Below are 22,742 nucleotides of genomic sequence, written 5' to 3'. Positions count from 1 at the left end.
CAGTTTCCCCACCTGACTTGCTGCAGTGGTGAGGGTTAGATGAGCCCGCGGGGCTGGCTGTGTTGTGGTGGCTGCAGCTGGAAGACAGCGGGTGGTATCCCAGCCCTGGCTTCTGGGCTGTAGAGCCTGCTGCCTGCCTCAGGCAGGGCTGCTGGGTTCGGGCAGGGCTGCAATACAGCTGGGAGGATGCCTGGGTCTTCAGGGGTCGTGCTGTCAGCCCCTTGGGGGTACTTCCCCGACAAACATGGCCAGGGGGACCTGTCAATAAAGGGGCTCCCGCCTTCTGGGGAAGGGGTGAGGGAGGGGCACTGATGGTGGCTTGGCCGCTCAGGTCCCTCCCACCAGGCCACACTCCCTAAGCCTCAGCTTCCACTGTGAGCTGGTGGCTACAGAAGGCAGAGGAGTGGGCACCCGGGGTTGGCCTCATTACCCCCACAACCCCACCCTGCATGAACCAGCTCCCCAGCGGTGGTGGCACCTGTGTGATCTGGTGCTGGCCGAGGGGGAATGGAGGGTTGGTCCTCATGGGGCAGTCCTCAGGGGCTGCAAGGGTCATTCTCTTTAGCGGGGATGGAGGGGGTGGTCAGCGGCCCGGGGAGCAGCACGTATCCCAGCACCGCCGCAGCCCCAGAGAGGGGATAAATATTTACTGCAACGGCCCAGACACTCAGCTCTGCTGAATACTGTTGGCCACGGCGGTCGGTTTCTGTCCGGCCAAGTGGTTTCATGTCCTGCCAAGCCGGGCTTTGCAAGGTGCTCCAGAGCGTCTCTGCAGCGCGCGTGCATCAGCAGGCTTCCGGGAAGCGGCCCGCCCACCGGCCACTGGCCCGCTTGTTTGTTGGGTCAGAGTCCCCAGGGCCCACCTCCAGCTTCCCATGCAGCAGCCCCGGCAAGCTGCGGGTGTTTTGTGATCAGAGATGGCAGCCTAGCTGCCCTGGCTGCTCCCAGAGGCTCAAGGGCCCTTGACCCCAGGCTGTTGGCTGGGCCTCTGGTCACCGCCCCTGCAGACAGAGGCTGGGGTGGGGGAGGGTGGCTGGCTCTGGGGTCCGCAGGCTGCAGGGCAGGCCCTGGGCAGGGGGGAGGGGTACAGTGCATCTTCTGCTCTTTCCGTTACTCTTCTCTTTCCATGTCTCTCTGTCTCATCTGTGTTCCTCTCTGCTTCTCTCTGCCTCTCTCCATCCTCCCCTGCCACATCCACGTGATCAGTTGTCCTTGCACACACAAAGGCCCGTGGGACCTGTGGCATGTGCCACGTAGCGAGCTGTGCAAGAGTTTCCTGCCCCCGCTGCACCGAGCCCCGAAAACCAGGTGGCTTCAAACAGCAGGGCTTTATTCTCGCCCAGTTCCCGAGGCCGGAAGTCCGAGATCAAGGTGCGGGCAGGCTGGGCCCCTGCAGGGCCCTGAGGCAGCGTCTGCCACAGCTCCCAGCTCTGTTGCGTCTGGGAGCATCTTGGCTTGTGGCCGTCTCCTCCACCTCTGCCTTCCTCTTCACGTAGCCGTCCCTGTGACTGCGTCCAGATTGCCCTCTTCCTGTAAGGGCGCCAGTCACTGGATTAGGGCCCCCCATCCACTATGGATGGCCTCGTCTTAGCTTGATTGCTGCTGAAGCAAAGGCCCTATTTCCAAGTAAGGCCACATCCAGTGGACCTGAATTTGTGGGGCCATTAGTTACTGCAGAGCAAGCAGAGAGAGACAGGGCGTCAAGGTGGGCAAATGGCCACAGGTGGCCGTCTGTCTTGCTGGTCCTTGCAAGAGTGAGGGTGGAGGCTGTTTGGGCCACAGAGTGAGGACCCAGGCATCAGCGCAGCTCTCTGAGGAAGAACAGTGAGGTCAGCGGGTAGATCCTGGGGCTGATGTGACCCACACTCTGACAAAGCAGGAAAGGAGCTTCCTGGAGAGGCAGCGAACCTTCCAGAAGGCAGAGGAGTAGGCACCGGTGTGGACCTGGCAGCCTGGTCCCACTGATGACCCCAGCCCTGCCTGAATCAGCTCCCTGGTGGCGGCGGAGCCTGTGAGCTGATGGTGGCTGCAGGGAATGGGAGCGTAGGGTGGTCCTCACAGGGGCTGCAGTCCACCAGCCGTCTCCAAGGGTCTTTCACTTTAGGGGGCTTGGAGGGAGCGGTTGGCACCCTGTGTGGGGCAGCTCGAGTTGGAAGAGGCCCAGGCTAGGAGGAACACGGTCCCTGAGCTGCAGGCCGGGGATGTGGTGGTGGGAGGCTGCTGGGCTGTGTGGGCTGGGTGCCCTCACCTCCAGCCTCCCTCTGCTCTAGGTTTCTGGCTGAACCACTCAGGGCGAGTCCCTAAGTGGCAGAGGCAGGCCCCCTGCCGAGTGCTCTGCCAAGACCTCCCATGTGTGGGGACTGGTGATGCCTTTGGGAGCGGGATGGAGAGGGGTTTAGGCAGGGGATGGCTCAGGGTGGCTGGAGGGGGCCGGTGCTGGCAGCCTGGGGCAGCCTCTGGACTTGGGGAGGGGGATGGCATGTCCTCTGGGTAGCTGGGGTCTCTCTGGCTGTGGGCACCCTGTCAGGCTGGCCAGATCAGGCTGCCCATTCCCAGGAGGACCCTGCCATCTCCCAGGGGACCCTGCCATTTTCTGCTTAGCCTTAGTGACAGCCCCAGCTGGTCCCATTTGATCAGGAGCCAGCCTATGTACCAAGGCTGCCCTGGCCACACTGCTCCTGGGAAGCCCTCCCTCCTGCCCGCCATGGTGTCTCCTCTCTGACCTGGGCCCACACAGGACCTCCTGCTGCTGCCCATAACCGCTTCACCTGTCACCCCAGCTCAGCTTTGTCCTCCTAGGTGTGGGGGCAGTGGCCACAGCACCTGTGTTTGGGGCCCCTACTGGGACCGTCTACTTCACTGCTGGACTGAGAGCCTGGGGTCTGGACCGGCACCTCCCGTGCCTGGCACAGCCCGCCCAGCTTCAGGCACTGTGGGCCCACTTGGCTCATCCCAGAAGCCATCCTGGCTCCAGGGCCAGGCACTTCCAACTCCCCGAGACCCTCATGGAGCTGCCTGGCACTGAGAGCTGGGTGAGGAGTGAGATGTGCATCCCAACGCCAGCCTGGAGCCAGAACCATTGTGGGGTGGGAGGGCGCTGGGCAGAGGCGGAGGTTGAGTGAAGCATGAGGCCACTGTCGCCGGCTCCTGCTGCCTCCAACACTGCCCCCCTGTTCAGAGGAACCTGACTGGGTGTTGGCATCAGCCACCGCACCAGGGCACCTGGGGGTCGCAGGCTGTGCAGCTGGGAGCCCTGCTGATGCAGTCTGTCTCCCCAGGGGTGCGGTGAGAGCCAAATGCAGCCGGTCCCTCGACGGTGAGCACTTCTCTTCTCCCTTCCTTTCTAGAACCATCTACTACCTGGGCTACAGGCAGGTGTATACCACAGAGGCCCGGACTGTGCTCAGATGCTGCGGAGGGTGGGCACAGCTGCCCAGTGAGGAGGGCTGCCTCTCGGGTGAGTCCCGCTTGCACCTCCCTGCCTCCCTCCCTCCACCCCAGAGGACTCAGCAGGGTGGTGAATCTGCAACCTGAGTCTGCGCTGGGCCTGGTGAGGAGCACCCTTTCCCAGCAGCACAAGAGACTCAGGGGCCACCTGCTCAGCCACGCCGCCTGCCAAAGGCTGCACAAAAGGCGTCAGCTGAGGCTGGCAGAGCTGCGGGAAGAGAGAGCTGGGGCTGAGTGGGGTCAGTCCACTTGGCTGGCTCTGCCCAAGGATGGGAGCCTGCCTTTGGCAGGGTGTCTGAGGGTGTCCTGGGGCCACGCATTGGTGTCTGTGGCTTCATTCACCCCTGAGCCCTATTCGGGGTTTACCTGCAACTTCCATACTCACCACCCCTCCCCGCCCCCGGTCCCTCTCCCTGCCCTGTTTCCCTACATCACATTCTTCCAAGGCCAGTCTGGGCTGGGTGGCAGGCCTCAGCCTCAGTGGATGCGGGGAGCCCCTCTTTCCTCTCTCCCACTTGCTGGCGTTCCTGGGCAGGCCAGGTGCCTGGGCCTTGGTCATCTTGTCTGCTGAATGGAACTTCAGTATCTGCTTCTTGGATGGGGTGGGGGGCCTGCGGAGAGGGGTCGTGCCCATGTAGCCAGCACAGTTTGAGAGGTCCGTGCTGCATACCACCTGACCAGGGCAGGTGCTGGTGGGCTGCTGGGGCTCAGAGGTGGAGGCCGGGACTGGAATCGGCTGGTATGAGCTCAGACAGCTCGCATCTCAAGCCTCTGCTATGTAAAAGGAATGGGGCTCACAGCGACAGAGGTGTTTGGGAAGATTTCAGGCACAGGGACAGGAGCCTGGCAGGTGAAGCTGCCAGGCCAAAGGGGTCAGTGTCCCTCCCTGGAGGGGCTGGCACAGAGGTCCCGGGAGCGGGACTCAGAGCCGGCCTCTCCTGAAACGGCTGTGTGGCATCCTGCCGGTGAGGCACAGGCTGCACCGGGGTGTGGCTTGGAGTCACGCACTCCCCACACTTTTATTTTTACTGTTTATGTTTATTTTTTAGAGGCAAGTTCTTACTCTGTCACCCAGGCTGGAGTGCAGTGGCGCCGTCATAGCTCACTGCAGCCTCAAAGTCCTGGGCTGAAGCCACTCTCCCACCTCAGCCTCCCGAGTAGCTGGGACTGCAGGTGTGCACCATGACACCTGAATAATTCTGTATTTTTCAGGGTCTCACCATGTTGCCCAGGCTGGTCTTGAACTCCTAGGCTCAAGTGATCCTTCCGCCTTGGCCTTCTAAAGTGCTGGGATTACAGATGTGAGCCACCATGTCCGGCCAACACTCCCTACATTGAGGGTGAAGGGACGGTGGGCTCCCCTGGGCTCCTGTAACAGGAACAGGACCCAGCCCTAGGGGTCCTCCTGGCAGGTAGTTTCCTGGAGCCGCAAGTCCTCTCCTCACACAGGAAGCATGCGGGCTGCAAACCGGGGATGGAGTCACCTGTCCTGGCACGAACTCCAGTGGGAAAAGGGAAGAGAAGGGATGATAGAGATGTTTTTCCAGTAGAGGAAGTGGGTAATTCTCTCCAGGAAGGGAGGAGAGTAAGGAGGAAGAAGGAGGTGACCGGGCCTCCTGCTGGCAGCAGGGAGAGGGCCCCACCAACCGCCCCTCGGAGGGGGCTCCAGCCCCCACTGTCGGTGAGCCTGCAACTCCCTGATGCTGCCTGAGCTGTGCCCTGTTTCTCTGCTCCTGTAGTCTGGGAGGAACAAAGGGGTCTTTTGAGTCGGGAGGGGGCAGACATCAAAGCCGAGGTTCCCCCGGGTTTCCGGGTTTCCGCTCTGAGGCGGGGGCTCTGGGGCCTGCCAAAGGGGACTCTAATAATGGGGTAAAACAATAAGCAGCTTGGAGTGTGGGGGGGGAGCAGGGAGAGGAAGTGGGGCCGCCAGCCCGTGTCCCCAGGGTTTACTGGGGGAGAACGGGCTTTTTGCTCCGAGGAGGGGACAGGAAGGCACAGCGACATGGATGGCTGGGGTGGGGGTGGGGATGCCCCGAACCTGGGGTCCTAAGAGGAGCGGAGGTGGAGAGCCCAGGCAAGGAAGGCCTGGGGTCCAAGGCAGGGCGGGGGTGGAGAGCCGAGGCAAGGAAGGCAGCCGCAGGCAGAGGTGTGCCCAGCCGTGTTCTCCTGTTACCGTCCCCTTCGTGGGCAGTGACAGTCCCAGGGTCAGGCTCGAGGGCAGGGGCCAGGCCAGTCCCTCGAGGTGGTTCAGCCTCTCCCGATGTGTGGACCACAGTGTCTCAATGGTCCCAGCAGGGCTTGGCAAATGTGCCCATCTCCATCACCAGCCTGGCTCCAGGTGAGCTTTGGGCCCACCCTGACAGCTCTGTCCCCTTGTGCTGTGGCCAGGCACCAGCCGCCATCCCCATATGGGACCCTCGGGCCTTAGAAGAACATGGTGGCTCCGCCCTGGACTGGCCCTGCTGGCTGGAGTGGAGTGGAGGGCATCTTGGCCGAGACCTTCCCCAGGACAGCCTGGGCTGGGTCGTGTGGAGGGGCTGGGCTGAGGCTGGGGCTGGGGGGTGGGGGAGGGGGAGGTCCTGGCCTTCATGTGGGAGGGGGCGGGGGAGGGGGGGTCCTGGCCATCACATCGGCAGGGGCAGGGGTGGGGCAGGTCCTGGCTGTCACGTCGGTGGGGTCCTCACACAGATCCTGGATGTGGGCTTTGGCTCCGTTTTTATTTGTTTTTAAAAATTCATTTTTAGCGCAGGATTGGCTTGTTTGTGTGTTTGCTTTTATTTGCTTGTTTCATGGCTGAGGGAAGCCCTGTGATCTCCTCCGGCCGCTCCCTGTTCACCCCACTGTGGTGTCCCAGCAAGGGTGGGGGTTGGTGGGCAGCAGTGGGTGGGAGTCAAGGTTCACCAGGGCTATGCCTGAGCCCCGGGTGTTGCAGGGGTGCTGCCTGGCCCGCCCTGTGCCTGAGCCCCAGGCGTTGGAGGGGTGCTGCCTGGCCCGCCCTGTGCCTGAGCCCCAGGCGTTGCAGGGGTGCTGCCTGGCCCGCCCTGTGCTGGCCGCTGCTTCATTCATTTGTTTGGTCATTCGATTGTTTGCTGGGTTTTGACTCAGCTGCTGCCGAGCACTGGGTGTTAGGGGACCCTGGCAGCAGGTGCTTGCCCACGTGGCGCTCACGGCTGGGAGGCTGGCCCTGAGCAGATGCTTCTCGGGTGGCCAGGCTGTGACAAGGCCTGCAGAACTGAGGCTGGACAGGTGAGGGCCAGTGGGGGCCCGCGGGGCGGTGCTGTGGGCTTCAGGAGTGTCTGGGGGGCTGCCCCGGAGCCCCAACTGTCAGAGAAGGAGCAGGGAGTCAGGGTCAGCGGGGGGCCTGGCCAGGGCTTTTGGACCTCCCCGCAGCACGAGGCCTCCTGTCTAGGCATCGGAGTGGGCTGCATGCTTGGACCCGTAGGCCTCTCCTCTGTGGGCCACTGTGTGAGGATGTTGGGCTGGCCAGAGCTGGGGGTTTCTTTGGATCCCACAGGAGCAGCCATGTTCGACTCTCAGCCGAGGGGCTTCAGTACCTGCTGGGACCCTGAGACTCCCACCCAACACAAGCCCCTGACCCCAGCAGCAGCTACGCCAGTGTGCCTGTGGACATTGGGGCCGCAATGGCCAGGTTCCTCCCTGCTCCCCAGCCCCGGGCACCGCTGTCCTTGTGAGTGGGCAGGCACTCACTCTGGAGAGGGCCCTGGTGGTCAAGGCTTGGCTCTGCATCCGCCGTTTAGTTTCTCACCCTTTGCCCCTCCCATTTCTCCATTGCCCTCCAGCCCCTGCTGGCAGGGGAAGGGCGGGGGAGGCCCCTGAACTGCTGAGGTCCCCCTCCCCCAGCCATTGTGAAATTTATTTGCTTCCGTGTGACATGCACCCAGCCACAGAGGACAATGTCGGGGCCTGGGAGCCCGCCGTGTTTGTGTAGGAGCGAGGAGTGTGCTAATGTCCGTGAGAGACTGGCTGGAAGCTGCTAATCGCGTTATGATTTCCCTGAGAGCCACTGACTTAGTGCTGGGTGGGACGGCTGGGCCTCATGACCGGGGCTTTCTGAGCCTGAGAGGCCCTATGGACGGAGCCTGTGTCCTGGGTGCCGTGGGGCTTGGACCCACTTCTCCTGCTGGGGGGTGTCCTTCCTGCTCCAGGATTCTCTGAATTCCCCTCTTTCCTGGTCCAGTGCCAGATTTTTTCCAGACCTTGCGGGCGTTTCAGCCGGAGTCTCCCTGGTCCTGGCAGCATCCTGTACCTTGAGCTCCCCTCCTCCAAGCTGGGCTCCCAAAGTGGGCAAAGTGGCAGGTGCGTGCCAGGCTGGAGTAGCTGACTTGCCGGTCCTTCCACAGGCACACCCTGAGATGGACAGGTGGAGGAACAAGGCCCCCTCCCCTGCAGCTTCCCACATGGGCTGTGCTGGCCTGGCCCAGGGGAGGGGAGGCCATTGGATGGAGAGGCAGGGCCTCAGCATGGGGTTTGGAGCTGCAGCAGCTCTGTGGGATGGCACGGGGAAGGGATTCTGGGGTCCAGTAAGCGCCTCCTAAAGCAGAATTCCGATTTCTTTTTTGTAGGAATTCTCAGAGCCTTTAATATGCTAATGTGCACTGTGGATTCCTGAGACAGACTATAGAGGCTTTTCCAAACTAATTGCATCTTGAATCTAGAGACCATCTCAGAAAGGAAAATAAAGACGCCACAAAGCCACAGAGATAAACAGTGCCCTAAAGTGTGCACTGAACAGGCTGGTGTAGATGACCCGCTTAACACAGGGTCATGGAGGTCTGGCAGTGGCTGGCATGGTGCTCAGGCCCTGGAGGGTAGCAGTGAGCAGGAGCCTGCAGCTGCCTGGGACTCCTGTCCTTGCAGGGACACCCGGGAAAGGATGAAGCTGCCAGTGAGACGCTGCGGAGAAAGTGAGGCAGGAGGAAGGGGCAGAGGGGCCGGGGGGGGGGCTGGCTTAGATGGGGGTTCAGGAGGGCTCCTCTGTCCAGGCAGTGGTGGTCTGCCGATGTGAGGGGCAGGCCTTGCACGTGCCTGGGAAGAGGTCCCAGCACAGGGAGCAGAAGGTGCAGGGCCCTGAGGCAGGGTCTTATGGCTGGAGCAAATGGGACAGGCATGGGGTGAGGGGTGCAGGATGAGCTCCTGGGCTGCCGGAGCGAGTGATCGCAATTCAAGTGCTAAAACCAACATGAATTGACTTTCTCATGGTTCTGGAGGAGAGAAGCCTCAGATCAAGGTGTCAGCAAGGGTGTGCCTGCTCCTGAGGCTTTGGGGGAGGGTCCCTCCTGTCTCTTCCAGCTTCCGTGGCGTTCCGTGGCTGTGGATGCCTCAGCACCCACTCTGCCTTTGTCTCTACGTGGTCGTCTCCCCTCTGTGTGTCTCCGGGGCCTTTTCTGTGGGCCGTAGGGTGAGCCCTAAATCCAATGACAAGTTCCTTTTCCTGTAAGGCCTGAGAACCTACAGTCGGGGGTGCCCAGGGTGAGGCCTGGGTTGGGGCCCTGCATCCAGCTGTTGGGTCTTTTCCTATGAGGACACTTGTCACTGGATTTAGGGGCCAGCCGAATCCAGTAGGACCTCAGCTCAGCCATGGTGTTAAATGCATCTGCTAAGTGTGCACAACTGAGTGTGCGGACTGTGTGCAGGACTGAGTGTGCAGACTGAGTGTGGACTGAGTGCAGGATTGAGTGTGCAGGGCTGAGTGTGTGGATTGAGTGCAGGACTGAGTGTGCAGACTGTGCAGGACTGTGTGGACTGAGCGTGCAGACCGAGTGCAGGACTGAGTGTGCAGACTGAGTGTACAGGACTGTGCAGGACTGAGTGTACAGACTGAGTGTGCAGGACTGTGTGCAGACCGAGTGCAGGGCTGAATGTACAGACTGAGTGTGCAGACTGTGCAGGACTGAGTGTGTGGACTGAGTGCAGAACTAAGTGTGCAGAGTGCAGGACTGAGTGTGCAGGACTGAGTGTGCAGACTGAGTGCAGGACTGAGTGTGCAGACTGAGCTTGCAGGACTGAGTGTGCAGACCGAGTGCAGGACTGAGTGTGCAGGACTGAATGGACTGAGTGTGCAGACTGAGTTTGCAGGACTGAGTGTGTAGGACTGAATGGACTGAGTGTGCAGACTGAGTGCAGGACTGAGTGTGCAGGACTGAGTGTGCAGACCGAGTGCAGGACTGAGTGTGCAGGACTGAATGGACTGAGTGTGCAGACTGAGTTTGCAGGACTGAGTGTGTAGGACTGAATGGACTGAGTGTGCAGACCGAGTGCAGGACTGAATGGACTGAGTGTGTGGACTGAGTGTGCAGGACTGAGTGTGCAGGACTGTTTGGACTGTGTGCAGACTGAGTGTGCAGACTGTGTGTAGGACTGAGTGTGCAGGACTGAGTGTGCAGGACTGTTTGGACTGTGTGCGGACTGAGTGTGCAGACTGAGTTTGCAGGACTGAGTGTGCAGACTGAGTGCAGGACAGAGTGCAGGACTCAGTGTGCAGGACTCAGTGTGCAGACTGAGTGTGCAGACCGAGTGCAGGACTGAGTGTGCATACTGTGTGGACTGAGTGCGCGGACTGATTGTGTGGAGTTAGTGCAGGACTGAGTGTGCAGGACTGAGTGTGCAGGCTGAGTGTGCAGACCAAGTGCAGGACTGAGTGTGTGGACTGAGTGCAGGACTGAGTGTGTGGACTGAGTACAGGGCTGTGTGCAGGACTGAGTGTGCAGACTGAGTGCAGGACTGAGTGTGCAGACTGAGTGCAGGGCTGAGTGTGCAGGACTGAGTGTGCAGACCAAGTGTAGGACTGAATGTGCAGACAAAGTGCAGGGCTGAGTGTGCAGAGTGAGTGCAGGACTGAGTGTGCAGACTGTGCAGGACTGTGTGTGGACTGAGTGTGCAGGACTGAATGTGTGGACTGAGTGTGTGGACTGTGTGCGGACTGAGTGTGTGGACTGAGTGTGCAGACTAAGTGCAGGACTGTGTGTGGAGTGAGTGTGCAGGGCTGAATGTGTGGACTGAGTGTGCAGGACTGAGTGTGGACTGAGTGTGCAGGACTGAATGTGTGGACTGAGTGTGCAGGACTGAGTGTGGACTGAGTGTGCAGACTGTGTGCGGACTGAGTGTATGGACTGAGGGTGCAGACTAAGTGCAGGACTGTGTGTGGAGTGAGTGTGCAGGGCTGAATGTGTGGACTGAGTGTGCAAACTGAGTGCAGGACTGAGTGTGCAGACTGTGCAGGACTGTGTGCAGACTGAGTGTGTGGACTGAGTGTGCAGACTGTGTGCGGACTGAGTGTGTGGACTGTGTGCAGACTGTGTGCAGGACTGAGTGTGTGGACTGAGTGTGCAGACTAAGTGCAGGACTGTGTGTGGAGTGAGTGTGCAGGGCTGAATGTGTGGACTAAGTGTGCGGACTGAGCAGGACTGAGTGTGCAGACTGTGCAGGACTGTGTGCGGACTGAGTGTGTGGACTGAGTGTGCAGACTAAGTGCAGCACTGTGTGTGGAGTGAGTGTGCAGGGCTGAATGTGTGGACTAAGTGTGCGGACTGAGTGCAGGACTGAGTGTGCAGACTGTGCAGGACTGTGTGCGGACTGAGTGTGCAGACTAAGTGCAGGACTGAATGTGTGGACTGAGTGTGCAGACTGAGTGCAGGACTGAGTGTGCAGACTATGTGCGGACTGAGTGTGTGGACTGAGTGTGCAGACTAAGTGCAGGACTGAATGTGTGGACTGAGTGTGCAGACTAAGTGCAGGACTGAATGTGTGGACTGAGTGTGCAGACTGAGTGCAGGACTGAATGTGTGGACTGAGTGTGCAGACTGAGTGCAGGACTGAATGTGTGGACTGAGTGTGCAGACTGAGTGCAGGACTGAGTGTGCAGACTGTGTGCGGACTGAGTGTGTGGACTGAGTGTGCAGACTGAGTGCAGAACTGAATGTGTGGACTGAGTGTGCAGACTGAGTGCAGGACTGAATGTCTGGACTGAGTGTGCAGACTGAGTGCAGGACTGAGTGTGCAGACTGTGTGCGGACTGAGTGTGTGGACTGAGTGTGCAGACTGAGTGCAGGACTGAATGTGTGGACTGAGTGTGCAGACTGAGTGCAGGACTGAGTCTGCAGACTGTGCAGGACTGTGTGCGGAGTGAGTGTGTGGACTGAGTGTGTAGACTAAGTGCAGGACTGTGTGTGGAGTGAGTGTGCAGGGCTGAATGTGTGGACTGAGTGTGCAGACTGAGTGCAGGACTGAATGTGCAGACTGTGTGCGGACTGAGTGTGTGGACTGAGGGTGCAGACTAAGTGCAGGACTGTGTGCGGACTGAGTGTGTGGACTGAGGGTGCAGACTAAGTGCAGGACTGTGTGCGGACTGAGTGTGTGGACTGAGGGTGCAGACTAAGTGCAGGACTGTGTGTGGACTGAGCGTGCAGGACTGAATGTGTGGACTGAGTGTGCAGGACTGAGTGCGGACTGAGTGTGCAGACTGAGTGCAGGACTGAGTGTGTGGACTGAGTGCAAGGACTGAGTGCGTGGACTGAGTGTGTGGGACTGAATGTGCGGACTGTGTGCGGACTGAGTGCAGGACTGAGTTTGCAGGACTGAGTGTGCGGGACTGAGTGTGCAGGACTGAGTGTGGGCTGAGTGTGCAAGACTGAGTGTGCAGACTGAGTGCAGGACTGTGTGTGCAGAGTGTGCAGAGTGAGTGTGCAGGACTGAGTGTGCAGACTGAGTGTGCATGCCAGGTTTGCAGGGCCAGGCGTGCAGGACGCCTGGGGGGTGTGATAGGGTGATGCCACGTGCAGCCCTCCACCTCCGTCCCCAAGCTCCGACTCTTTCCCCAAGGAGCATCCACAGGTCACTCTCACACCCGCTGGCCTGGCCATGCCAGGGTATGTTCACTCTTTCACTCCTTCATCAACAAGGTTGCCGGCACACCTGCGATCAAGACGGAGTTGGCGGCTGCTCTCAGGTAGCCCGGGGCCTGGGGTGGGAATGAGTTGTCACCCCAACTGAGTGTGTAATCGAAGTGGAGAGGCACTAGAGGGGTGGGGTGCTGTGGGCCCATATTTGGAGACCGTGGAGGCGACATTCGAGGAAGGGAAGAGCTGTCCATACAGCCTTCATGAGAGCAGCTCGCTCATGGGAGGCCTCCAAGCAGGGAGAGCTGAGTCTAGGGTCTGATAGGGAGGATCTGGGGGCCACGGGGTTTTGTGCCAAGTCAGTGGAAAGCCAGTGAAGGGTTTGCACCTGGGGAACCAAGATCTGAGCTGTATTCTAAAAAGTCCCTATGGCAGCAGGGTAGAGAATGGAAATTGAGTGAGCAGGAGAAGCTGGGCAGCTAAGAGGTGTCTGCAGGGGGCAGGAGATGATGGTGGCCTTGATGTCATGGTGGAAACACGGTGTAGAGACGTGGGTACTCTGAGAGTGGACCCGACTGGACGGGCTTTGGACGGGATGCTGGGGAATGATGCAGGGTGCACGGGGATATCTCCCAGACCCCTGGTCTGAGCTGCTAGCTGAGCTGCTGGGAGGATTCAGCGTGTGCTCATGGAGTGACTGGCCCAGGGCGCAGGGAGCATCTGTAGTGTATCCTTCCAGCCTGGGACAGACATCAATGTCTGTCTCCATGTCCTCCTTCTAGCCCAGGATGGAGACCAGCAATTAATGTCTGTCCTGGACACTGAAGCAAGGGCAATGGCTGCCCGGGCCTGGTGTCCTGCTAGGTGCGAGTGTGGTGGGGTCCGTGTGTGCCCTCTTCTTGGCCAGAGAGTCAGCTCTGCCTGCCTTGAGAGACTGTCTTCAGCCGGGACAGTGGGGGTGCTGGATCTGGCTGGGATTTTCAGAAGCACACTCCTCTTCCCCTTTGTTTCAGACTTAGGCAGAAGCTTCCTGGGAGAGCAGGGAGGGAGGGAGGCTCCTGAGAGGGGCTCTGAGAACAGAAGGGTGGGGTGCAGCAGTGGGAAACAGGGAGGGAGCAGAGTGGGGGAGGCAGTGAGTAGCCGCTTTCCCCCAGGCTCCGAGATCTGGGCAGGTCCTGCCTTGGATCCTTCGGCAGAGCAGGAGTCTGGGGAGGGCAGGGTCCTGGGGTGGACTCCCCGCCTGTACCTGCTCCCCACGCAAGGGCAGTCAGTCTTGGCTGTTTGGGGCTGGAGGTCTTCAGGACAAGGAAAATCTAAAACCATCTTTGTGGTGGGAGATGAACGCAGCTGGCTTTCTCTCGAAGTTGCACGAGGCAGCAGGCTTAGGGCCTCAACACTTGGCACAGGATGCTTCCCATGACTCAGCTGAGCTGGTCCCCATCCCCGGGGAATTTCCTGTGCTGCCTCCAGGTCACGGCAGCTTCCATCCGGCTTTCCTCCAGCCCCCCAGCCCCCACTCTGTCTCGTTTGGACACATCCTCAGGCTGCAGGTATTGGCTGGTGGGGCCTGAATTTGGCCAGATGTGTGTGAGGTCCCAAGCAGGGAGGGGGACCCCTGTGCCTGGGGCAGCGGTGGTGGCCATGATTCCAGGAGGGTGGGAGGAACAAGCATTCACAGGGACCCGTGTTTCTCCGTGTGGGCCCAGGCCGGGTCCTCCTGACCCCACATTCCTAAGTTAGAGAGTCGGGTTTGGGTGCGGGCCTTGGGCACATCTGTGAATGGGATGGCCACGCAGGCCCTAAAGCCTGAGGTGGTCACAGCTCACTCTGTGGCCCAGGCCAGGTAATGAAGTCTCGAGCCTCGGTTTTCCCATCAGGCACAGCCGACCCGGCCTGTGCCTGGGAATCCCAGAAGCCCTGGCCTGGTCCCCGGCAGAGCACCCCCCACCCCCAACATCTAGAGCTTCCCTCTCCCCTCCTGGCAGGGGCGCCGTAAGTGACACACAAGCTTACTGAGCCCGAAGGTCACGCAGGCTCTGGGGTGGGGCAGGGGGTCTCGGGTCACTGCCCTGACCAGGCAGTCACCAGCCAGCACCCCTCAGGGGTGAAGCGAAGCCACCCACCCTGGCCTTGCCCTCCCAAGTAGTAACCTGCAGGGTAGGGGCTGCCGGGTGAAGGAAGTTGGTACTGCAGCCCCCGGGGGCACCTGGTCCAGCCTGGGGGGCTGTGGAGGGGCAGTGAGGCCGGTGGGGCCGTCAATAGAGGAGCTGCCTGGCAAGCCTCACAGCGCTCGCTCTCTACAGAGCACCCCCTACCTCTCAGGTCCAGCTGCAGCCTCCTCCACCCAGACACCGTGGCCTCGATTTCCTGCCCCAGGCAGCCTCTATCAATACTTGGTGCCCCACCCGCCAGGACCTTACCTACTCCCTTCCCGGGGGTCTGACTGGCCTGGGCTGGGGCCATCCCTCCCTGGGTATGGGACCACCCCTCCCTGGGTATGGGGCCAGCCCTTGCAGTTGTGCAGCGCTGCGCACTGGACTGCCTACCCCTTCCCCCTGCACCCCCACCTTCCCTACCCCTGCCTGTCCGCAGCCCCCGTTCCCTGCCCGCCTTCCCCAGGACGTGGCCTTGGCTTCTCCCCATCTAGTCGAAGTTAGTTAGGGCTTCATTGCACTCAGGAGGGGTTCCGCCTGACCCCAACCGCATTCAGCAGTGGCTGGAGGTTGGGAGACATGCCAGCCTCCATTGGGGGCCAGGCAGCGTGTGACCCAGAATAGAGAAAACGGGGCTGGAGACCTGGCAGGCTGGGTGGGCTGCCTCCCCAAGAGACCCTCGGGGCTTGCCTCCCCTGTCTTGCCCCTCCTTGCCCCTGTCGAAACAGGAGCAGCGGGGAACAAACCTCTCGAACACTGAACTGGGGAAGGAAGTGGCTTTTGATTCGGCTGGGAGCTGCGGGGGCAACAGCCTCATTCACCAAGCTCCCTGAGCTGCAGCTTTTCTCCCCTTTTACAGGTTTACAACGCTAAAGGGGAAACTGAGGCAGGACTATGTCATTGTCCATTTGCTGGACATCCGACCTTACAATCTTTTGGCTTCATTGATTTGCTAATTCATATGCAGTGTGAGCGGCGACCAGCTGGGGAGGGGGCTTACAGAGACAAGATGAAAGCAACAAGCTGTCTGTTGGCAGAGGTGTTTCCAGGAGGGAGCCTGGTCGTGGAGACCTGGGGGCGTGACCCAGTGCCGGGCTCCAGCCGGCAGGGATAGCATTCATTTGCTATCCTTCAAGGTTAACCGATAGCAGAGACGCTGGGAACTAAAGAGGGAGTCATTTCCCAGCTCTTTGGTATCTTATTTTGTTTTTTTCCTCACCCTCCTTCCCATCTGGAAGCGGGGGAGGGAGGAGGTGGCATTAAAGGAGGCGAGGAGGTCCCACTCTCACTCTCACTGATCTTCTCCTTCCCTCTGCAGCCAAATGCAGCACCGGCCTCTGTTTTCTCGGTGGCCGTTGTGTGCCAGGCTCTGCCTGGCCGTGCCACTATCCTTCCAGCTTCCAGGGCCCCCGCTGTCAGTACGGTGAGTGGTGCCCCTGGCCGTGGCCAGCCTGTGGGTGAGGGGTGAGGTGTGTTGACTACTGGCTGTCCCTAGCATAGCAGTGTAGGGGACACCCCGGGTAAATGAATGTTCTTCTGAGGACGTTCTGCTATCCCGCCACCAGCTCCCTGCAGCCCCTCTGAGGGTGTCGAGGGGAGGGGTGACCCCGAGGACCCCCCTCAGTAGACGGCGTTGAAGCATGTCATAGTGCACACCACGTCCAATCTTGCTGTTTATGGACAGGGATGCTGCTCCCTAGAAAGGCAGGGGGTAGTCAGGTCCCAGGGTCTCCAGCTGCACTGCTACCTTGCCGGACGCTCGTTGTCCTCAGTGTTAAAAGATGGGGGACGTCCGGGGTCCTTGCCGAGGCAACTGGTTGAATCACCGCAGCACAGCTGTCAACAGGACTCCCGCACAGGCCCTGGAGACCAGGTTGAAGGGGAGCTGGCAGCGGCGGAGCTGCTTGCAGGGAGTGGGGACAGGCTGACCAGCCATGGGGTGATGGGATTTCTGTAGGGAAAGGTGCGTGCAAATGCAGGGAGGAGCCGCAGAAGCACCTCTGCAAAGGTTTGTCCTGATTCCTTGGACCTTGGGAAGCGGGAGTCTTCCCTTCCTCTGCAGCTTCCTGCTCCGTCCTGGGTTTCTTCATTCTAGCTGCGCGCAGTCTAAGCCACAGGCCATCCCGATAGAATGAAACACTCCCTGTGGTCCTGGGGCTCTGGGACTGCTTGTGTGGCAGCCAACCGGGGCTCCATGCCAGGCAATGCCAGGGCAGAGTGAGAGACATGCTTCGGTGCCCAGGCAGGCAGCAGAAGGGATCTGAGGAAATCAGGAACCAGGAGGTCCCCACGTCTGTGAATGAGACCCCTACCCTCTCCACACTCCACCGGGGGCTGAGCGGAGGAGGGGCTCTGGGGAGGTGCTGGGTCTCCCCAGAGTTCTGAGCTGGGTGCCAGCAGTCTGGGGCGTTGGTCATTGCTGGAAAAGCGGACAGTTGGTGCCGGAGGGTTTATTGAATGTCCTCTGTTGGCTGGGACGGCCCCTGCCGAGTCACTGCCAGTGCCTGCTGCTTCCTGGGTGTTGAGTGGCTGGGAGGGCTGCGGCACGGGCCATGGACTGAGACCTGGCTGTCTCATGGGGACACAGGGCCCCTCTGGGTCTCCTGCCCTGTCACTACCCTGTGACATCCAGGCTATAGGCCTTGGTGAGGCCTCCCTGTTGTCCCTGTGCGAGCTGGTCAGAGGTGACCCATCCCTGCCCGGAGGGCAGATGGGGTCCACGCCAGACGGAGTGTGCTCTCACTGTCACGTCTGGCACCCTGGGAACTGTCATGGCCACAGGTGGGAGTTGAGAAATGCCCGAGGGCCTTTCCGCCTCATTTGTCTAATCTGTTGGCAATGCTCGCAGCTTGCCTTTGGTTTCATGAAGAAATACCAGGGCTGACTGGGCGGGCTGGGGAGGTTTCGGGGACAGGGCTGTGGCTCACCAGTCGGCCAAGCAGAGCCTCCTGTGGTTTCTGTTCCTGGGAGAGGGCGAGGAGGTGACCCTGGGGAGGGGTGGTCTTTCCTGGCCATGACCTCCAGGAAGGGACGGAGGACACCTGCCTGCCCCTCAGGGCTGGTCTCCTGCCCAACGTCAGTCCCCTTCCCCCGCCTCATCTTTGTCAGGAGCCAGCTCCGAGCCCCCTGCTCCATGAGGCCCTGATGGGCGGCCCTAGGGTGCCAGCAGGCGCAGGGCTGGCAGGAGGCGACTGAGGACTGCATTGCCTGTGGGGGACCTCGGTGTCAGGTGGGGGCTCAGTGTCCAGCGTTGGGCAGGGGCCTGGGCCTCCCTGGGGATCTCTGCATCTTTGGGGGTTTGACATTGTGTAGGGGCTCCATGCCCAGTGGGAGGGGCCTGTCTCCCCCAGGCCCAGGCCAGCGCTGCAGATCAGGCTTGGATGCCCATGCTTGGGTGCTTAGGGTGAGGTGTGCTCAGGTGCCCTATGCCCTGCCAGCCTCTCCACCCTGACTCTCATGATGCCTGGGTCCTGGGCTCAGCGCCAGAACAGCAGCCCAATGCCCTAGTCACCGTGGGAACCCACCGCAGAGCAGGGAGGCCAGAGGCTGGGAGCTCCCTCCTGGCTCTGAGCCACACTCTGCCTGCGTCACCTCATTAACTCCACACTTCATCTGCTTCACGAAAGAGGAAACCAAGGTTGGGGAGACTTGGCGGCTGCTCGAACTGTGCTCACAAGTGGCCTAACTGGGGCTGAAGGCGGATCTGTCTGAGGGAGTGCAGGGAAACTTCTGGCCATGTTGCCACCTGGTGCAGGGACAAGCCATGGTTTGGGGGAAGCTGCTGAGATCTGCTTTGGAGGAGAGGGGAGCAGAGTCCCCGAAGGGCAGAAGCATCCTCACCGCGACCAGCTTATGGCCCTTGGGTAGTGAGCCTCCTGGGAGAGTGGCCGATTGGGGCAGATTCGGTCTTCACAGAGGGCAGTTGACAAGCTGGAGGGTGTCTGCCCAACCTCCTCCCTGGTCATTCTCTCTTGGAAGAAGGGCAGGGTGTGGAGGCTGGGTGTGCAGAGCCAAGGGTCCTGGGCTGAATTATGCAGGGTCGAACTGTGTAGGGTGGAGGATGCAGGGCTGAATTGTGCAGGGCTGAGCGTGCAGGGCTGAATTAGGTGGGGCTGGGTGTTCAGGATGGAGTGTGTAGAGCTGGGTGTGTAGGGCCAGGCTTGCAGGGGTGGAGTGTGCAGGGCCAGGTGTGCAGGGTATACAGTGGTAGAATGTGCAGGGCTGAGTGTGCAGGGGTGGAGTGTGTAGGACTGAATTGTGCAGGCTACGTGTGAAGGGCTGAGTGTGCAGAGGTGAAGTGTGTAGGACTGAATTGTGCAGGCTGAGTGTGCAGGGCTGTGTGCAGGGGTGGAGTGTGCAGGACTGAATTATGCAGGGCTGAGTGTGCAGGGCTGAGTGTGCAGGGGTGGTGTGCAGGGCTGTGTGCAGGGGTGGATTGTGCAGGGCTGAGCATGCAGGGCTGAATTAGGTGGGGCTGGGTGTTCAGGATGTAGTGTGTAGAGCTGGGTGTGTAAGGCCAGGCCTGCAGGGGAGGAGTGTGCAAGGCCAGGTGTGCCAGGTGTGCAGTGGTAGAATGTGCAAGACTGAATTGTGTAGGGCTGAGTGTGCAGGGGTGGAGCGTGTAGGACTGAATTGTGCAGGGCTGAGTGTACAGGAGTGGAGTGTGCAGGCTGGGTGTGCAGGGGTGGGTGTGCAGACCGGGCATGGGGGATGCTGCCTGCAGGTATAGCCCCTGCCCTTAGTGCTCCCACCTAACTAAAACTCTGACTATCACCTTCCTGCCTCCTCTACCCTGGGTCTGGGCACTGCAGAGCTGAGCTCAAACACAGTTGGAAATATTTAACTAACCCCCAGTTATAATTGATTCCAGTTTTGAATATAAAAACCATATTTTGTGGTTCCCCCAAATTATTTCATTTGGACAAAAGAGTGAGGGAGCGAGACAGGAACTCTCCGGGTGACTATGGAGGGCAGTGGGGGAAGGAGCCCTCCCCACTCCCACAGCCCCAGCTCTCCCTCCTTGGCCCAGATGGCAAGTCTGGGGTCTGTGGCAGGCAGGGGCTTTGTGGCAGTGTTTCCCTGAGGCCCCGGGAGCCCTTCTGCAGAAGCAGTGGGAGCTATGGCTGGACAGAGTGGGCCTGCCTGCCCCAAATGTGGAGGGCCCTGCCCTGGTCAGTGCCTGTAGTGAAGCCTTCCCTGTGAGAGCACAGGCCCTCACAGTCAGAGTCCGGGCCAGCGGCTTATTTTTCCCAGGACTGGCTTTGGTGTTCCCCAGGCTGTGGCTGTGTGACTAGGGTAACCTACTCTAGCTCTCAGACCCTGGTCCCCTTCTGCTCAGCAGGGAGGAGATTCGGTGATGTTTTGTGCAGGTTTCATGAGTCCACGTAGGTGAGGCCCAGAGTGGGCCTGGTGGATGGGTTGGGAAGTGGGGCTCTTGGCATGGGGGTCGTGGCAGGGACAACCATTGTGACGGCTCAGGTGTGGACTTTGTCCCCAGCTGATATGGTCTGGCTGTGTCCCCACCCAAATCTCATCTTGTAGCTCCCATAATTCCCATGTGTTGGGGAAGGGACCCAGTGAGAGGTCACTGAATTATGGGGGCGGGTCTTTCCTGTGCTGTTCTTGTGACAGTGGATAAGTCTCATGAGATCTGATGGTGTAAAAGGGGGAGTTTCCCTGCACATGCTCTCTCTGTGCCTGCCGCCATCCATGTAAGACGTTACTTGCTCCTCCTTGCCTTCTGCCATGATGTGAGGCCTCTCCAGCCATGTGGAATTTTAAGTCCATTAAACCTCTTTCTTTTGTAAATTGCCCAGTTGTGGGTATGTCTTTACCAGCAGTTGGAAAACAGACTAATACCCCAGCTCTTGGGGTAATTACACACAGAGCACCCAGCAGCCATGTGGACTCTCTTGGAGTGATCCAGGGTTTGGAAGACCCCCCAGGACTGCCAGTTTCCTGTGGGTCTGCAAAGGAGGGAGGGGGACTCTGAGGACCCCTTCCCCCTGTTCCTGGGAAGGCTTCAGAATCCCATCAGAGATCAGTTTCAGCAGACCGACAAGGAACAGTTTTCACAGCCCAAAACCTGGCCCTGTCCTGCCTTTGCACCCAGGTCCCACGTGTGTGCTGCTCTGGCAAGTGTGGGTGGACACCCCCACCCCTTCCCCAACACCCGCTGGTGACCCAGGCTTGGCATAGCTGGCACGGATCTGTAAGGAAAAGACCAGCAAGAAAAACTTACTGAGAACAAATGACCTCCTAGTAGATTTGTCTTTTCTACTACACGAGGTGACAAAAATATCTACACATCTCTTGATCTGGTCTCAGCTGACCTTGTGGGACAAGGGCTGGCTCTGAGAAGTGAGGCCTGGGTCACCTCTAGGTACTTCCTTGGTCTTTGGTTCAGGCCAGGCATGGTGGCTTATGCCTGTAGTCGCAACACTTTGGGAGGTTGAGGCAGATGGATTATTTGAGCCCAGGAGTTCAAGACCAGCCTGAGCAACACAGTTAAATCTCGTCTTTATTAAAAATAACAAAAATTAGCCAGGTATGGTGGTGGGCGCCTGTGGTCCCAGCTACTCAGGAGACTGAGGCAGGAGGATTGATTGAAGCTGGGATGTGGAGGTCACAGTGAGCCAAGATTGTGCCACTGGACTCCAGCCTAGGGGACAAAGCGAGACCCTGTCTCAAAAAATAATAATAACCTTTGGCTCTGATTCTCCTGTGGGCCTCACTTTCCCTCATGTCAAAGGGGCAGGTCAGATGGGTCTCTGGCACCACCACACTAGAGTGTTGCCACCCTCACTCCTGGGTCCAGATGAGTGGTCAGGGCTGCAGGGATGCCCAGCAGAGGCTTGGTTACCCCAAGGGCTTCCTGGAGGAGGTGGCCTGTGGGCTGGGGAAGATTTAAGATGTACAATTTGTCCCAGACAAGTTTCCAGTTGGGAGAGAGACAGGAAGGAGCAGAGGAGCAGAGGAGCAGAGTGGAGGAGAAAGTCATTTTGGCCCTGAGGTGCTGGATAGGGAACCAGGGAAGGGTCAGTCAGGCTTCTAGAGGGTTCTTAACCTCTTTCTGTGAGATGAGTCAGGGGCTGCTGGGGGCCGGCTGGCAGGTGCTCCCAAGTACCTGCTGTGCGTCTGCCAAGTCTGGAGAGACATCAGTGGTCCTATCTGGAGCCTCCACACCAAGACTCATCCTGAGTCCTGCTCCTTTGAAGGAGCCTCAGTTTTCCCCACCTGAGCAGGAGGCCCTCAGTGGTGGTTTGTCGGGTGTGGCTGGAGGTGGATGTGGCAGCTGTTGCGGCCCTGAGGCTATGCCAGGAAGCAGAGTCCTGGAGGAGAAGGGGCTGGGTGGGGTCTGGAGGAGCAGGTGGGGCGGCCAGGGCTGGGTGGGGTCCGGAGCCCGTTTAGCCCTTGGCCTTGGCTCAGGGCGACTGTTTCTAAACTGGGATAATTGATTGGTGGAGAGGAAGCTGCCCTCCCTGCTGCCCTTCAATGCTGCCCACTGTGTCTGAGGGTGGGAGTCTGACCCCTCGCCCCAGCTCCAGATGCCACCCAGGGCTGCTCTGGGCAACCAGCCATGGTTGGGCCTGGGAGCTGCCGCTGCCGGCCTCCGACTCTGTCCCAGTGAGTGGTGGGAGGGGAGGACGGGGCTCCTGGAAGGGCAGGCTCAAGGCAGGGATGTTCTTTTTATAGCCACTCTCCGTGTTCCGCACGCCCTGACGGGAGCTGGGGCTGAGTCTCTGGTCCCGTCCCTGCCAAGCCCTGTCCTAAGGCCTGAAGCCTGCAGTGGCTCCAGCCAGGGCTGATTCCTGGGGATGCATCTTGCTTTGTCCTGTGGACATGGCCTCCAGTTAACCTGACCCTGGTCCTGGGCTGTGGCTCCAGGCTCCCTGCACTGTTTCCTGTGCTTACCTTTAGGCACAGTCAAGCAGAAGGTTTTCATCTGGGGTTGGAGCTGGCTCAGCCAGGAGGCTACCCTGGCAGGGGAGACTTTTTGTGTCTGGTGTGAGAAAGGTTCCTAGCATGCCCTGGAAGGACTAGGGGTTACCTCGGGGGAGACCCAGCACACCTGAGAGGACCCAGCACACTAGGGAGGACTCAGCACACCTGAGGAGAACCCAGCACTCCCAGGAAGGACCCAGCACACCTGAGAGAACCTAATACACCTGGGAGCCTAATACACCTGGGAGAACCCAGCATGCCAGGGAGGACCCAGCATACCTGGGAGGACCCAGCACACCTGGGAGAATGTGGCTCACCAAGGAAGGACCCACCTGAGGAGAAC

General features: G+C 59.8%; 1 protein-coding gene across 35 annotated transcripts in view; it reads left to right on the top strand.

The window, feature by feature from the left end:
- MEGF6 (multiple EGF like domains 6) overlaps positions 1-22,742 on the top strand; it is a 117,483-nt gene that overhangs the window by 12,393 nt on the left and 82,348 nt on the right. For 24 of the 35 annotated variants that reach the window (XR_013519746.1, XR_013519745.1, XR_013519744.1 and 21 more), the window contains exons 3-4: positions 3,348-3,457; positions 15,774-15,878. Coding sequence is in view for 29 of the 35 variants with exons in the window: in XM_078330133.1 (XP_078186259.1) it covers positions 3,348-3,457; positions 15,774-15,878 (215 nt within the window). In the remaining 6 variants the exon portion in view is untranslated. The remainder of the gene's footprint in view (positions 1-3,347; positions 3,458-15,773; positions 15,879-22,742) is intronic. The other 11 variants (XM_078330160.1, XM_078330152.1, XM_078330142.1 and 8 more) reach the window with 1 other exon arrangement.

The sequence above is a fragment of the Callithrix jacchus genome, chromosome 7 (assembly GCF_049354715.1).
Source record: "Callithrix jacchus isolate 240 chromosome 7, calJac240_pri, whole genome shotgun sequence".
Classification (NCBI taxonomy): Eukaryota; Metazoa; Chordata; class Mammalia; order Primates; family Cebidae; genus Callithrix; species Callithrix jacchus.
Note: the sequence above shows the minus strand (reverse complement) of the source record. Positions and strands in the feature narration are given on the sequence as shown.